The sequence below is a fragment of the Homalodisca vitripennis genome, chromosome 4, assembly GCF_021130785.1.
Source record: "Homalodisca vitripennis isolate AUS2020 chromosome 4, UT_GWSS_2.1, whole genome shotgun sequence".
Taxonomy (NCBI): domain Eukaryota; kingdom Metazoa; phylum Arthropoda; class Insecta; order Hemiptera; family Cicadellidae; genus Homalodisca; species Homalodisca vitripennis.
This window is the reverse complement of record NC_060210.1, coordinates 58,258,763-58,277,564: the sequence shown is the minus strand read 5'-3', so window position 1 is coordinate 58,277,564 and position 18,802 is coordinate 58,258,763. Positions and strand designations below refer to the sequence as shown.

General features: G+C 32.5%; 1 protein-coding gene across 2 annotated transcripts in view; it reads right to left on the bottom strand.

The window, feature by feature from the left end:
* LOC124359338 (alcohol dehydrogenase class-3 chain L-like) overlaps positions 1-18,802 on the bottom strand; it is a 38,087-nt gene that overhangs the window by 5,907 nt on the left and 13,378 nt on the right. For both annotated transcript variants that reach the window (XM_046812004.1, XM_046812005.1), the window contains exons 6-9: positions 16,069-16,285; positions 3,685-3,815; positions 2,077-2,212; positions 136-274 (exon numbers count right to left, since the gene is read on the bottom strand). In XM_046812004.1, coding sequence (XP_046667960.1) covers positions 136-274; positions 2,077-2,212; positions 3,685-3,815; positions 16,069-16,285 — 623 coding nt within the window. The remainder of the gene's footprint in view (positions 1-135; positions 275-2,076; positions 2,213-3,684; positions 3,816-16,068; positions 16,286-18,802) is intronic.

Sequence of the window (18,802 nt, the reverse complement as noted above, 5' to 3'; positions counted from 1 at the left end):
TAGTGGTGTTAAAATTTCACATCAAATGGAATCATATACCACACATTACTAACACAGAGTTAAGAGGCATTATATTTCTCTAATAAAATTGATTTCAATTAAGTGAAATAATTTTAGTGCTACCTAAGTACTCACCATTTTCCTGCATGTAACAAATCAAACCCCTCATTGATCTTCTCGAATGGAAGAACATCGGAGATGAACTCATCCAGTTTCAGACTGCCGGCCAAGTATTGGTCAACTAGCTTCGGGACACTATCTTTGCTCTTCCAGCCTACAATAATTCCACTGGTAAGTGAAAGGATTACTTCCATTACATTTGGTTGTGGTAAAAATACTACAATGTAACAGTTTACAAAATTACAGGATCTCAACAGTCAACAAAACAGGACATATAATCAAGAGAAGGTTCAAGGAATCTCCATTGATAGCTGAGTTACACATAGTGATTAACTCAAGACTCAGGTTGTTTTTGGGCTGGTTATAATACAAGGTGTCTCAAAAAGAATATATCTATTTCAAATGCATATATTTATTAAACTTTAACCCTTTCTGGACAAAACACGGGTACTGCCCAATGTGCAGTAGTTCGCTAGCGGACGAATTACAGGCACTGTACAGCTGGCGTACTATGTCTCATTTCACTGACATATGCGATTAGTGGCTCTGCATTGTGCTGCTACCTCTTGGGAATAGTTTGAATTATTTGAAATAATATGACAGCTGTTTTTCACAGTACATTTACTGGTTTGTTGACAAAAGTTCCAGCTGAGTAAATTGTCTGCTGACATAAACAAACTAGTCAAGTCACTATGAATTGAGTTCTTTGAACTTTTATTGTTGTTTTCGTTGCAATATAAGTTTGTTTTAGTGTTATATCTGTTGTAAATGTGATCGTAAAGTGCAATTAAATAATGTTATCAGTTTTATGCCTCATTTTCAAGTGAAAATACTTAACGTTTATTACTTTGGATTGAAATTCTAGTTTATAGTGATGAAACAATGCATGAATTATTCATTTAATAGTATTTATTTTTCTGATGGCTTCAAGTACAAGTGGATTACAAATGAATGACCGATTTAACATACAGTGATGAAGAGACGGATTTGCCTCCTCCACCTGATCTAGGCCTAGATAGCCCTAACAATAGGGATTTGTATAAATTAAATCAATCCCCAGCCCCTTATTCACCTGATCTGTAACTTCTTTCTGTTTATTTATAAAAACAATTAGTATTGAAAACATACACAGAGCGTAACTGAGAAACTAAAGGTGATAACACTTGAAGCCATCAGGCACTGCCATGAAGTGTGGGAACACCGCCTCTCCCGCTGTACAGTTGCCTAGGGAAACTACTTTGAAGGTGATAAAATTAATGTGCAAAAATAAATTAAAATAGTTTAAATAAAAAATCAGTCGTGTTACTATTCTCCCACACCTCATATATACAGGGTGTTCACGAAAGGGCACAAACTTCTGTGGATGGTAGTATTCATCACTTCAAACAAAAATGTCATATAAACATAGGTGGAGAAATGTATCGTTTAGCCACTAGCCGCCATTTTGTATTTTTTGCACAAAACAATATTACTTCTAAAACTATACATGCTAAAGAAACCAAAATTTGGCACAATATATATCAACTAAAATATTAGGTTACAAATAAGGCAATAATACACAATTTCTGCCAATCTTAAAAATAGTGACATTAAAGGATATATTTGCATCTTAGTTTAATACCTTAATCCTGGGTCTGTACTAAGTGACCCTGATAATGGCTGTCAACATAATACAAAATCAACAATAAGCTATCAGATTTTGTTTTATAAACTACATAACAAAATTTTTGTGTCAAATAGAATACTTAGGAACACATTAATGATATAACAAGAGATCACTATAAGAAAAAATATTAATAATACAAAATCCAATATTTGTTCAACAATTACTATGGTATTTTGTATTACCTCTTGTATTTTCCCCAACAGTTCATTTTCAGGTCTGTGAATACACTCGTCAATCCATTTTTAAACAACTATTTTATGTAAAAACAGTTTATATTATTTGACTCTAACCTCCAAATGCAGTTCCCTTCCAAGTACGACCAGTGACCAGCTGGAAGGGGCGGGTGGAAATCTCTTGTCCCGCTCCAGCCACACCCACTATGACAGACGTCCCCCACCCTTTGTGGCAGGCCTCTAGAGCTGCCCTCTGCAACATCCAATGACTGTTCAGAGCCCAATACAATAAAACATTAAACAGATGTAGAATTACAAGTTTAGAAACAATGCAGCTTGATCTATCACGCAAGTTTCATGCATGTCAGCTCTTGCAATAGGAACACATCTTATGAAACAATCCACTTATATAAACTTCATGAATTTAAGAGAACAACTGTTGTTAGTGTTGTTTTTTTGCATCAAGACAACTTACTCATTACTTGTCATTTTATTTTAAAGTGTAATAAATATGTTAATAGCCTAGAATTTCTACATAATATATTGAGGTATTTTATTTGTGAAGTGTACAAAATTTTATCGTTTACAAAGTTTTTTTATTAAAACAACACAGAGAATTGTAACATATATGAAAGAACACTTAGAAATATCATCAGATAGACACTCTACTCTCAGGCAGTTTTTAACCACCATTGAGTATTTTAGCAAAAAAATACTATTGCCACTATCAACAGGACAGACGAATGTAAAATCTAGTTGATGAACTCTCTCAAAGGTTTATTTATTTATTTAACAGAAACTCCTTTTTACAAACAATTTCAAGCATGATAGATAAGCGTGAACGCGCACATGCACACAAAAATAATATTTAAAAAAAAAACAGAGTGCAAAATAAATTATGGAATAATTCCATAATTTACAAGGAATGGACAATGACAAGAATAACAACTAAGATAAATAAATCATAAGGATATAACTACTAATTATATGATGGATAATACTAATAGACATACTAATTAGATGACACAATATGATATATAATCAATAGATAACAATAATAGATACTTAACCAGAAGTAATAGAGATAACAAGAACCAAAAATCAGAAAAAAAGAAACTTCAACCTTCTTTACCTTTTGAAGGGATAATGATTAATATGTAAAAGCCTGACAGTCAAACAATTACACACAGACTGAGTTAAACAAAATGGACAGTTTGACATAAATATAATGATGTAGAGAAATACAATCAAATTTCACTAATTGCAAGCATATACTGTCCCAACTGTTTTCAAATTTTCTACATTGTTGTATTAGTATACCTTTTGTTTTAATGTGGATTTATTACTAACCCAACACAACATTTGATACTGTCATGTCCTAGTACTTTGATGAGGTTTGTTCACTTTACTTAATTTGTCTTCTACAGATTATGGTTTTTATTCATCTGAGGAAGAGACTGGTTTTTAAGCCTTTAAATGTAATGATTCTGTTTAAACATCTCCATAACAACTCTCTAATTATTATTTAAAATGTTCACAGTGAAAAAATATAATTTCAATGATTTTATATAGTTAATTGGCTACTTTGAACAAAAATTCTCTTTGCACCACCAATTGCTAGGATTTTGTGATGGGACTGGGCATACAAATGTTAAAAGTTTCAGAGTTAAATTTAAACTAAAAACTGTGTACTGCAAATATAAGAAATAAACAATATACGTTTACCATTGTCTTGACGTTTCCGACACATTCAAAAGTATAATCCAATCCTCCATCTGTCATTTCAATCAGAACCTCTTGTATAGGCTTCTCATGGTCCAGGGGATTCACAAACTCTGTCACTCCAAATTTTTTAGCTGAAACAAGTAACAATGATATGTCATCATATTTTCATAATATGCTGTGTTATTAAATCAATTTCAAAACAGATTAGTGAAATAAGGTTTGTAATAATTTGAAAGTGGAATTGCATGAAAAAAAAGGAATAAGAAAGGAATAAAAAGGAATGTGTGTACGTTTTTATATTGTACAAATTTCTGTAAAAGAATACATAAAGAAAAATTAATATACATTACAGCAAAACTAATAGTCCAGTCGTATTACCTGATTGAAAAAATAAATGTTTTCTTACAGCAAACTAATGGCACAATTTAGTCAAATACATCATAAATAAATAAAAAAAAACCATTCCGAACCAAAATCGTCTATTAGGGGGTATAGGAGGGGTGGTTTTTAGGGGTGAAAATGGTTTTTTGCAATTTGTGAGTAAACAATGCATCCTACTGAAAACAGTCAAATGTAAAAGTTGTTGGAAATAAAAGAATCTACAAATTATGTAGTAATCATTTTTGCCCTAACCTCAAAAATTTCCCAAAAAATTCAATAAACTTTTTTTGGTTTTTAATTTTTTTCTTTTACAAAAATTGTTTTATTGAGCTGAAAGTTTGATCAAATATACATTGTGCTATTCTAAAAATACTGTATTTTTTTCATTAAGAAATATTCAGCCGTTATAACAAAATTTCACTTTAAACAAATATTTTGATAATTTTCAATCACCATTTTGAAACATTTTTTTTAATCAAAAAAGGTTCTCTGACGGCTCATTATTTTCGTTTTTTTTTTTGTCTATTTTGATGAAATGAAATAAAAAATATGTAGTTTAATTGAAAAAACTGCAGTAAAATTGAAAATAAACAAAATGTTGACATTTTTCATTATACATTGTATTATTTACGTGAAAAAATTGTTATTATTTATTTTAATTATAATTTTTTTTATACCAGTGCTGTTTGTAAGCATTAAGCAAAATAATAATGAATCATGCATACTTAACAATTCAGGGTTCCCACTCAATCTAAATACTCAAATTCACGGCTTAATTCACGGTTTTCACACGGTTAAAAAAATTAAAATTCAAGGTCGGAAAGTTTTCATAAACAACGTTACCGGTACAAACAAAAATCGTGTTGGAGAGGGGCGAAGTTGAGACGTAAACACTACAGACGCGGCGGAGCGGTAAAATACAATATAAAACTTCTTCCCAATTGACTAACGATGTCATTGGTCGTGCAGGAATTGACGGAAACGTCTAAAAGAACGAATAACAATAGGCTTTCGGTTACGACGCAAGCAATGAGCGGCGAGCGCCCGATTTTATGTGCGATTTGCTACATAATGAATATAACAAGGCATATTATTTTTACAAAACATCATCATAAACAGTCATCAAAGCAATGACAAAGACAAATTTCAATATAATTAGCATGCACATAGCTCATAATATTCTTTTAACTTACAAGTTTGTTGAAATCTGAAGAGAACTTTGTTGACACAGGTTAGACAAGATGCAGGGTGACAGGATTCGTACGTTGGCTAAGGCTAACTCGTTTTGAGTCCATGAAGTACACTTGCGTGATTATTAATTTATTTTCTGTTTAACACATTATTATTATTATTTCGATCGATTTCTTCCACAGGAAAATTTTCACATAATCACAGGTTCACATTTTAATTAGTACATAAGAAAAGGCAATTTTATTGAAAATTAAAATAACATATAAACGTTAAATGTATAAAAATTATATACAACTTGTTATAAGAAAAGTTATTTGGTACCAGTTTATACAAAAAAAATTATATTTGTACACATAAATAAAGAAATGGATAAAAATGTCTAGAATAAAAGTGAAATTACGATTTGCACTTTTTGCTAAGTTCCTGTATCTTGTCGTCTAACTCAGCTGCCCTTTTCCTGGCGTCGGACAATACCTGGAATTTTTGTGCTTCCAATTCTTTTTTTTTCTATTGCAGCTTGCTTCCTCTCTTTCTCAGAATTAATTTTGTCTTTCATTTCTTCTCGTTGTTTTGCCAAGTGCTCCGAGTAGTGGGGCGTGGGAATTTTTGGCAGCATGAACTAATTCATTAGTGATTTTCCATTGCCTCCAATCCTCCTGCTGCTGATACGCCGTCACAAACTTTTTCTCAACGCGACTAAACTCTCCTCCTTCAAGTTTTCAACTATACACTGTTTTGTTGACAGAGAAGCCTCTTCAACAGAAGAATTTCCGTTGAGAAAGTGTCAGAATGAGTTTGAATGAAAAGCTTTAAATCTTTATACTCCTCCACACCTTCAACTTTTATTATTTCTACAAAGAAATCATCAAGTCGTTTTTCATGTCTTTGATACATTTTGCACTGATTTAATACGTGCTCATTTGAGAACAGTTTGAGGTACTGTCGTTTCACACTATCTGCCTTTATACCAGTCATCCATTTTTTCGCAACTAATTGCTCTAAACATGAAGTAAGATGTTTTTCTCCCCGAATTATTTTTAATTACATTCGGATCTAGACAGGTGATGGCTTTTGACAAAGGGTACTTTATGGGTGATTTTTCGATTATTTTTTTCACCATAGCAAGTACAGCTTCCCTTGCGTTTCTCTTAAGATTTAATTTTTCCAAATCTGATGTTGGTTCACATGTCCTGAGAGCATCTTTAGTGGCAAACCCCAAATCGAAATGTTTGGTTGGGATAAGATTGTTGGGCGATAAGTCCATTTTATCTATCTGATTTCTTACCGTATCCAGATGGTCCTGTTTTTACAACCTTTTCGATGAGATTCAAAGCTAATGAGCTAATCTCAATTATTTAGCAAAGGAGCCATTGGGGCATCATTTTGAAATTCTCTGAGGAATGGTTTCAAATAGACCACAAATTGACATAAAAAATGCCAATTTGGCTGCCAAAAGCTTATCATTTAAATTAATCTTTGACTACTTCAAAACTGCGACATGCAGGCTCTTTTTTATTTTTAACAACACCATCTACATATTTCCTAACGCAAGGCAGTATCAACAAGGCCCTTTGAGCCACACGGCCGCTCTCCACCCATCTGACAGCACAAAACTTTAAAGGGAATGTATCAGACGAGCTGTAGTAAGGTGAAATCTGCTCTACGAGCTGGTGAATTTTTAAATAAGTTATACAATGCTCTAAGGAATCCCACAACATCCCATTTTGTTGCGTTCATGCCAGTTTTAAAGGCGCCATGAAGAGTGTGGAGACCACAACTACCAATATTTAACAGGGCATGGCCATTTGGTGAATCTAGCAGTTCTTGCTCGAAATCATTTAACATTTTTTTATTGAAGGAAAACAGGATTTTTCCGGACATTTGCCATCGTTAAGTGAAACAGAAAACAGTAACACTACGTTTCGAGATCTGCAATCTGATCTCTTCTTCAGGTAAAGAACTAACCTAATACATAATTACAAACTAGGTTAAAATAAACAAATCTTACTAAAGCGTTGTGGCACGCCTAAGTCAGGAAACACAATCTACATGTTGTATGTCAACTTCACTAACACTAAAGACATGCACTTAATACAAAACTATACAAAACACTAATCATTAAAACTAAACTACGGAATACAGGTCACAATACGTCTTCACTCGTCTACTAACCATCTACGACTGACCAGAGGGACTAGCCAATGGTACTCGTGACGGCTGGGCTAAAACAAGATGGCGGAAATACAAGGGAAGGGGAACAGGAAATGGGCCCTTTCGTTATTATTGGTTCATGCGAGATGAACTTCTTAAAACCATATTGTGACTCCGCAGTGGTTTATTACAAATATCCGATCCGTTTGATACTTTTGGTTTTCTCTTTAGTTCATTTTTTAGAATTGGCAACCAAAAGCGGCCTAATCTCGACTGATGGTTGACTGATTGGTTGGTCTGCCAATTTAATGTATGTTGCCTCAATTAATTTCCTTTTGAAGAAATGTGGTTCCCGATGTATTATGTGGGCTTCATCCCAATTCATATGATGGTCTTCGGACCAACAATGGTGTGCAATTTTTGACTTTTCTGTGAAAACCCTTTCTCGTGTTTTCTTTGTGTTCTTTTATCCTTATGTTTAGTGGTCTTTTTTGTCTCGCCTATGTATTCCCTATTGCAGCTACATTTTATACTGTAAACACAGTTTTTGGAATCCTGTGTGCCATTTTTTTGGTTTTGTTTTTACGAGACTTTGTCTAAGAGTGTTGTGTGTTTTAAACGCGGTTTTCTAATGTTGTACTTTCTACCTACTCTTCTAATTTTCTTCCTGGACTTAGGCGTGCCACAACGCTTTAGTAAGATTTGTTTATTTTAACCTAGTTTGTAATTATGTATTAGGTTAGTTCTTTAACCTGAAGAAGAGATCAGATTGCAGATCTCGAAACGTAGTGTTACTGTTTTCTTGTTTCACTTAACGATGGCAAATGTCCGGAAAAATCCTGTTTCCTTCACAATCCTTCCATCGTCAAAAATAACCTTCAAACAAAGAATTTTTTTTATTCACGTTAGGTCCGTCCATAGAAACCTGAACTATTTTATTTAAAGTGTCAGGCGAAATGGCGCTTTTGATTCCTCGGAGAAAGATCTTCCGCTTTGGTATGACCTAAAAAATATTGATGTAAAATATCTTGTTTCAATATGATTGTTGGCTGGATCCCACCAACGAATATGAAGGTCCATTTGTTGCCGTTGACTAACTTTATTTAAAGATTCGTCGAAGCAGAGAACAATATGAGAACATTCTTTGAGTTTCTTTTCTATTTGTCTCTCGAAAATGTGGTGCCAAACCAAATACGATCAAATATCCTACTTTGGTATAATCCAACTTTAGTTTTTGATGCTATCTCACTATCAGGGAAATTGAAACTTGAAACTTTTAGCACAGCGAGCTGCAACTGCAAAGGGAATATGATTAACAACTATTTGTAAACACCAGAATATTTCTGATCTTGTCACGGATTCAGAAATAACATATTGCTTCACTGGTGGATTGGGGACGTTAATGTCGAAACAGTTGTGTGACTCGGCTGTCTGAGGGAGCTTTCCGTACCAGTAGCCTGCGCTAATTGGATCCCAATAGCCCCCTTGATCTTCGGCTGCTACTAGGTTCTCCTGATAGAGAAATGCTGTCAGCAACATTGTCTTTAAAAAACATATTTAATGGAAGGCTTTTCTGTCTGTTTTTCCCTCGTTTAAAATGTGTTGGCGGACTTAGAATGGCTTTTTTAAAGCCGGTTTTAAACCCATCCCACTGATGCTTATGCCTTTATTGCACCACGAACAGATTGCCATTGTTTTAATAGAAGGGTGTTCCTTGACCCAAGGGAAATTCAAGGAGGTACGGGATGGTTGAAAACTTGTTGAACTCGGTTTTGAATGAAGTGGCATTTTGGCCTGAAAATAAGGAAACCCGTATTACAGTCAGTTAAACTTACATTGTACAAGTGTGCGAGTACTGGAAATTTTCTAGTTCGAGTTAAGTGCTGTATCGATATTTTGAACTTTTTAGAAGATAAGGAATTGAATCTGGCATAAATATAACCTAATTTTAACCAACAGAAAATAACGCATAAGTGATGATGAAGAGAAAACAACTGGTGACCTAACTTTACATTATAAGTTTGCGAAGTCTGCAGTGGACACACTGACATAAGGGAGACAGGCGATTCAAAGGCTAAAGCAAATCCCACATCGCGTCTATTATATTTTACTACAACGGACGTAAATATTGAAAATGACAAAGAAGATATTGCTTCTTATCTTCAATAAGTTATATCTTAAAGACGTTTTTAGTTATTTGAAATATTTTTTGTAATTGTTCTGATAAACAAAAACATAAATTGTCTCTTATTTGGGTTCGTGTTAAAGTTTTCACATTTGAACAAATAAATAAGAAATTAAGAGTGTTTCATAACTGTACAATATATTGTTAATCGGTAACAATTTATTTAAAGTCAAAGGATTAATTTTTATATGTGGATTTTATTTATTTCTATAAAATAAAAAAAAACAGCAGATATTTTTTTATTTTGTATTTTAGCATTTTACTAAAATCTAATCCCGACGACTACTGCATAATCTGTGTAAGACACGGACAAAGCCAGTGACTAGACTGATGAAGAGAGTCGTCGTTAATCAAACAATGCACCGGAAATAAACAATGCTTCTCTGTTCAAGATCACACATATACAATTATTAAATGGAGTTAGCATATTTATTTTACGAAATCGCCCCTAATAAAACATTTGAACAAAACATTTTAACACATTACAACCCTTTCATCAATTTATTTTAAGAATATTACCCATTTCATTCTCATTTTCTAGCGTTTTTTATAATTATGAGAATATTGCTGACATTTTTGTTATTTACTACAAAATGTACATTGTATAAAAAATTCAATATTTGAAATTATTCTTTCAAAAGCATTTTACGATAAAAAATAAAATATACTGGTTTTGAAAAGTAACGCAAGTATGAATATTTTATTTGCACTAGACTCAATCTAGAAATCCTGTGCTCGCACACACACATACATTGAATCATAATAAATTATAAAGAATATCAAAAACGTACACTGTCAATTTATTTTACACATCCTGACGTTCAAAATAATCTTTCAACATTAAATAATGTAATGATAATTGAGTTTGCAAAATGAGGTCTCCGGAGGAACTTGGACACATGAACAAGTAAAAAAGGTTTTTCAAAAAGGTCAGTCTAGAGAAATTTAACTTACAAATTAATCTTCTCCATATATATATATCAAACACAATAAAAATAATGTGAGATATTGTAGATTTTCTAAATCATTGATTCGTTAAATAAAAGACGAAGAGAGCTTGCCACGTATAATAGATAAGAGATCTACGAGGTGAGTTATTTATAGCCCACAAAGAGGAGGGGGACAGGCTCCGCAACAGGACCTATGCTGATTGTCAGCAGTGTTTACGTTTAAGGTAGGCAACAGTATTTCACAACTTTTTGTACGAACATCATAATCTGTGTGACAAAATAAAAATGAAAATTGAATACATGGGAAATAAAATGTTATAAACATCGAATAGTACCAAATTGTGGAATTGAGGAAATAGTTTACAGGTTATATACTATTTATAAAAATAAACATTAACCCTTTCCACTCGGATTTTTTTCACTAGTCTGCCCCCTCAGCTCGTATTTATTTTAGCATATTTTCAGTAAAAAACCCATTTTTAGCAAACTGGAAGTCAATAAAGTATATACATTATTATATTGTATAATAATTTTATTTTATTTCTAATTTATATTTTAGAGATATAAAATTTGATAATTACACTAATAAGTTTTATATTTTAGCATGGTATGGTATCGTTCAGAACACTCTGCAGGATGAAGACCAGGATTTTTTGAACAGGTTTTACAATAGTAAAGTGTTTCCTTTCTTCCTCCTGGCACCTTTCTATTGCTACAAACAGCACAGTCTTTAGTTTTTTTTGTTGGATGAGCTGCAAGAAAGTGAGGTTGTTTGTTTAGCCTTTCCTTCTTTTTTCTACTGATGAAGGACGACCCCCGCTTCAAACTCATAGGGTTACGGACATGGCCTACAAGTTCAGTGATAAGGATTTCTCTGAAATTCCTGTGTTGAATTGTTTTTTCTCCATGGTTTTGTTTATTCGTGTTGAACAAGAGAAAGCTATTTACTATTCCCACTTCCAACATCCAGAAAAATAGCTTTCTCCACTACTTCAGAGATTTACGGGGAAATTTGTAGGAAGCAATATAGTGGTCTGCTTGGTCCAAGCCACCCATATATTTGTTATACTGACAGATAACTGTTGGCTTTTGTATGTTTATTTGATTATCCTTGCCTTAATTAAGTAATTCAGCAATAACTTCTGAATCAGAAAGAAAAGAGGTACTTGGTAACGACATATCGAGTCACTAATGCGAACGCGTCTGAAAATTGGTTAGGAAACGTGACTACAATGACAAAGCAAAATAAATCAGCAGCCGACCAATCGTAGTTCAGCTGTCATTTATTAGTTCCTGAGAATGCCCGTGCGATCGCAGCACCAATCGGAAACATCGTAGGCCGCCTAAAAATAAAGAAAAGCTGACGTCACTGCAATGTCGGATGGCCGTCCGACATTACGAGCGGAACGGCAAAAATAGCAATGTCGGACGACGTCCGACATACGAGCGGAAAGGGTTAAGCGTTAGTAAAATAACATTTTCCAATAAATTTTACATTTTAAAAACATTACATACTTTAAAGTGTTCATTTTATTACGTTTAGATTTAATACTTATTCATTCCTACTGCAATGAGAACGAATCCACGATCAGTTTTCGGATTGCATCATTTGATACCTTGGCTGTTTCCTGCCCCCCCCCCCCCCCCATGGTTCTGTGAATCTGAATCCTTACAGCTTAAATAATTAATTTTTAATTTAATATTGGTAATGGGGCACAGCCATATGATGAAATCAAAAAGGTGATCTAGTCATAATTAAACTACTTTAAAAAAAATATTGCTTGATTTATATATATATTTTTTTTTAACAGAGTACATGTTCTTATAACATGGATATGAAAAAATGTTATAGTTTTATAAGTTTGATTATAAATAAATTTTAAAAGAAACGTTGCATCGCTGTCGTCCTGCCATTACGATTAATACTCTCTCAATGGAGCTGGCTGGCATTGACAACCCTCCGTTGCCGCCGTCGGCTTCTTTAGTTCAAAATCCTTTCCTAAATTGTTAGAATCTGGTTTAAAATTTAAACATGGTTGATTCTATAATTTAAAATAAATAGATTTTATATAATATAAAATAAAATAAATTTAATTATTACATTACGCTATACCGAAAAAATTTACAAGAACTCGCCTTTTTGATAATTATAAAAGCTTTATTTATAGTTAAGTTTGCAAACCTCCTTGTATCCAACGGCCAATCCGCCACTGATCAGTGATCACGATCATAAAACTGATTATCTTGCAAGAAAAAGAAGTGTCTATTAATGCTGCTACCGGAGGCTACAAACTAAATGAATGAACATTTTCTTACCTCGTGTACGGGTTTACTGCTTCTTCTGAAGGACAAACAAAGAACAAACAACAAGACAGAAGAAATTAAATTTTCACAATACAGTTCGTAACTAATAAATATTTTACGTAATAACTGACACACCAAATGAAATCTAACTCAATTCTCACAATAAGAATAAGATTGGAGTGCCGAGCTGGGGAAACAAATCTTTCATGTTGAGACATGAAACCAGCTGTTGTCCGAGGATGGGGGAGTGGAGTACACGATATACCCCTCCTTGTATAAACCTTGTACGATATATTTTTCATCTGCATGAAATGATTAATTAATAGCGTTAACGTAGTCGTATGGAACCCGACCAAAATTATACTTGGACGACTTCCTCGATTTGTAGTTTTGTAGTAATAAAGCTTAACACTACAAAGTTACTTGACGTTTGTTGTTTCCTGGTTAGAAAAAATGCAATGGTTTTTTTTTCTAACGTTTTTATAACATGACGTTTCATTTGTAATATTTTACTAATACATTATACAATATTAAACACACATTCACCATAAAAGATTTAAACCGTGTACACTCGTAATATCCATGCAGCTTAGGAATCATAAAAAATATTAATTGATAAGGAAAACGCATATCACTACCGTTTAATATCTAAAGAGATGAAAAATAAAATTGTTTTCTCAAACGACCTTACTGGTAATTAAAACAGTTATATAGGCCTATAAAGTTATGGTCTCGCTGCGTTAATTGATATGTGTCGTGTAGGTTCTGCTCCATCACATTATTATACTATTTATTTACGCAAGACCCTAAATTAATTCAATTTATTGTCCACCATAAATTAAATTTTTTTATAATTATTACATTGTGTTAACAGTCATTACACACAACGATACAGATATTGTACTGAATAGCATTTTTCTCATTAATATTTAAATAAAATAAGGGATTTAATAGAATGAAATTAAGTTAAAATGTAATTTAAATTTCTTACATTAGATTAAGGATTTGCATACTTTTTTTATTTTATGAAAACAATAATAGACTATATCTGATACAATAAAACTCCAATACGAAAAGTGTTTTACATTAAACGACAATCTATCAAGTAATTAAACTGTGTTATTAATCTCGCGTTCAATCAGAGAATGCCTTGTTTACAGCCGCGTAGCGTAGCCAAGGCCCGGAAACCTGGCGACAGACAAAGACAGGCCTCACCGTGATTTTGAGCCGGAAGCATCTCCCACCGGCCCTTCCTTTTCCTCATTTGTTTTATAAACCATATTATCAGTTAAAATCGCTCAGATAGCAGCACCTGTCAAACTTCGTGGTCTATCCCCTACATTGCGTGCTACTTTTTACTTTGCAATAGCGAAGGTCAACTTTCCCATATGATCGTCTGACGACGACCCCCGTGTTGATTTTATTTAATTCAAAAGTTGTAGAGATTTTCACGGTATGTAAACAAAATTCACGGCTTATTTAAGGTTTTTTCACGGTGAACGAAATTCACGGCTTATTCCCGGTTTCACGGTTTTCACGGTCGGGTGGGGACCCTGCAATTACGTGGAAATTTTTAAATAAATAAACAAACAGAAATCGAGTCTTAGTAAATTTTTTTTAATTTGTATTTTTCATCATAAAGGCTATTTTTTATTTCTTTACAATATTTTGTACAATTCTTATTGAAATTGAATCAAGAAACCATTATTTCTTTCCAAAAGTTTTTTTTTAAATATTTATGTATTTTTTTCAGTGATCTTAAAAATATAAATATCTTTTTTTCATATTGTACGTCATCTGATCGTGATTCATGCCATATTCTACTCAATTTATCCCTGCTTTTTTTAAATGTAATGATTGTATCTCCTTTCATTGAAGGAAACACAAGATCATTATCAAAACTATCACTCAATTATTGTTTAATGTATTTAATGTTGGGATATCACCATCAAAATCAAAAACTTTTGGAAAGAAATAATGGTTTCTTGATTCAATTTCAATAAGAATTGTAAAAAATATTGTAAAGAAATAAAAAATAGCCTATATGATGAAAAATACAAATTAAAAAAAATTTACTAAGACTCGATTTCTGTTTGTTTATTTATTTAAAAATTTCCACGTAATTGTTAAGTATGCATGATTCATTATTATTTTGCTTAATGCTTACAAATAGCACTGGTATAAAAAAAATTATAATTAAAATAAATAATAACAATTTTTTCACGTAAATAATACAATGTATAATGAAAAATGTCAACATTTTGTTTATTTTCAATTTTACTGCAGTTTTTTCAATTAAACTACATATTTTTTATTTCATTTCATCAAAATAGACAAAAAAAACGAAAATAATGAGCCGTCAGAGAACCTTTTTTGATTAAAAAAAATGTTTCAAAATGGTGATTGAAAATTATCAAAATATTTGTTTAAAGTGAAATTTTTATATAACGGCTGAATATTTCTTAATGAAAAAAATACAGTATTTTTAGAATAGCACAATGTATATTTGATCAAACTTTCAGCTCAGTAAAACAATGTTTGTAAAAGAAAAAAATTAAAAACAAAAAAACGGTTTATTGAATTTTTTTGGGAAATTTTTGAGGTTAGGGCAAAAATGATTACTACATAATTTGTAGATTTTTTTATTTCCAACAACTTTTACATTTGACTGTTTTCAATAGGATGCATTGTTTACTCACAAATTGCAAAAAACCATTTTCACCCCTAAAAACCACCCCTCCTATACCCCCTAATAGACGATTTTGGTTCAGAATGGTTTTTTTATTTATTTATGATGTATTTGACTAAATTGTGCCATTAGTTTGCTGTAAGAAAACATTTATTTATTTGACCATTTTTAACTGCTATTTCTCCTGGACTATAAATACACAATCTTATTTTTTTTAATTTTTGGGTTCATATTATTGATTTAATGTTTAAACATTTATACTATCCCTAAAGAAGTTAAAGTTAGAATCTGTTAAATTCCAATATAAAAATTGTAAATAAATTGTGCTAATGGCTATTCCTAAATGTATATATTTAGAAAGTTTAACATCTGTTATAACCTATTAGATTAAAATAAACATTTTAACTAGAGGTTGTTTTTATGAATAACACAATTACAAATATTTAGCCATTATAGAAGTATCTGAATCCTGTTTGCCTTCATTGTGTTAAGTGAAACTTTTAATTTAAGGTCTGGAAATATTTATTACATACCAATTTCGAACTTTTGAGGGTTGAGGTCAATGCCAATGACACGAGCAGCCCCCACTGCTTGACAGCCCAAAGCCACAGCCAGCCCCACGGCTCCCAGTCCCCAAATGGCGCAGTTAGAGCCTGGCTCCACCTTTGCAGTGTTGAGTGCAGCCCCATACCCTGTCGGTACTCCACAACCTAGCAGGCAGACTTTCTCCAATGGGGCTGTCTCTGAGATCTGTCACCATCAATAACTTGGTGTTAGGTTTAATTATTACAAAGAGTACATATCAAATTCATATACAGTACAATACAAGTCCAATTAACCAAGCTAAACAGCAACCAACCCATTTTGGTTACAGAAACATACGGATAATACAAAGATTGCATTAAAATATTTTAATTTACAAAAAATCAATAATTAGTAAAAAAATGGTTTATTAATACAATAAATTAAATGAACTACAAACCAGCTGCAGTGAATAGACACATTAACTCCAGTATAACTTGAACGGCCAGTAACAAGTTATTGTACTAATAACGGCCAATAACACTAGAATAATGAAAAAGCAGGTACTGTGTGCCACATTGTTCATAAACACATCAAAAACAAATTTGGTATCTCCAACTTAACCCATTGCGGATCGTATTGTTTTTGCGCGCGGGCACGAATTAATTTACGGTCAGCGGCCGCACGAACAGCAATGGTGCGCCACATCGTATCGCTCGTTATTATATACTAGTATTCGTTCAGATGGAACATAGGCCTGCTGGGGTATCCGTTATGTAGGAACAATAACACGCGAGCAATGTTCCGGGGTAGCAGGGATGATATCTGAATAAAGTGGCTCGGGCGAAGCGATTACAACATACGGGCCATTGTCTAGACTAAACCCGCCAACATGTACGTCTGCGTCGTTTAGTTCTGCGTCACTAACCTCAAAAGTATTACAGTAACAACTGAGGAAAACACCCAATCAGAAGCGGTAAAAAGCAGAGAGTAAACTCATAAATGAATGATATTTCAACTTCGACATACAACTGCGATCTGTAGGATATTTATCAAACTTTTGAAAACTCTAAACGTAGACCGTTGTTAAACACTAGTTGACAAGTGAAGACGATCGCCCGATCTATCAGACATTTATAGAAGTATTTGGAGGGAAACTAAATGCAGACAACTTTTGCGACCTGAGTTCGTCATCGTGCCGTTAGGCCCGGCCGCTGCGTGACGAGCCCAGCTCGTCAGTGATCCGCAATGGGTTAATTTTCTACAAGTTTCCTAAAAGGTTACTGATTTAAAAAGCAATAAATGTAAAAAGTATCACATTACTCAAAATGGTACGAATATTCAATAACAATACAGAGAATATTAAGGCACTAAACCCAATAAACCATCTACCAAATAATAGCATAAAACTAAATTTTGTTGAAAATTGATTAATATCATTAACCCTAGTTCTGTGCAACATTAAACGTATAAAAACGTCATCTTATTTTCAGCACTTTGCAAGCTTATTTTTTAAATTGTATACTGTTATGGATCATCTTATTCTAAGAAAATGTGGATTAAGTTTGTGTCAAATAAATAATAAATAAGAACTTTAAAGAATTGTTTACGTTTACTTTTAAAAATTATAAATCATGTTTGTTTTAAAATTTTAATTCTTTCTAGTATTTTTTTAGTATAGTCGTGAAAGTTTTGAAAGAAATCCAAAATATAAAAATGTTCCTCAATTTCATAAGTAAACTAAAGGTATAAATAATCTTGTAAATATGTGGAAAAAACTTCCTATAAATTATTTTTTGCAACACTGTGTAGCGGTAAAGTTTGCACTGAAAAATTTTTCTTGTTTTATTTTATTAACTACAAAGATAATATTGCATCCAGGTGAGTGAAAACTCAGTATCCTATGTTATGAACCCCGCTTTCATTTAATATCAAAATAAACGGACTTTCCGTTTTGAAAAATAATAAGATTAAGACAAAACACGTCACATGTTGATGCGACAGATTCTGGTACCATAACTATCAACACACCCGACTGTCAATGTGACAGATCTAAACTTTAAAATTTTATATTTTGAAACAAAAGTTGAAAATTAAGAACCCTCTATATTGCAACAAAATTAATTTACTTCAAACTAATAGATGAATATTGTTTAAACTATGAACAATTTAAGATAACTGAATCACATAATTTAATTTCTTTTAACAAATGCATTTACTCTACTTAGTTTTTGAAGTGACTTGCATTGACTTGGTTTTGAAGGATCTTCTTTTAGTGGGCTATCTTTTTTATAGATGTATTTTTATACAAGGAAATCTTCTTCTTTTTATGTCACGAAATGTCACGCATGTTTATGTTTTCCATATGCTTTGAAAGTAGAATGACTTTACCAAAACGTAAACAAACCGTTATATAAACATCTGATCTAAACTAACATGCCATCTAAAGCGTGTTTGACTGAAACTACAAGCAGTCAAAATGTTTGTCTGTAATCAGCTGTGAGGGAGTGTATATGCTATTATTTGGATTCACAGGCATAAATAAATAAATATAAATCTAGCATTTCTAAAATTCTTTAAACTAAGAGGACCTAGTTAAAAACATCTTCTTTATTTTGTTATAAAAAAGTGCTGGATTACTTGGTTAGGATATAAATATGATCATTGTACATATGTGGTTGAATGGTAGTTATTCTTTTCGTAAATAACTCAATTTTGCAAGGTTTTAAATTACTAGGATCTACA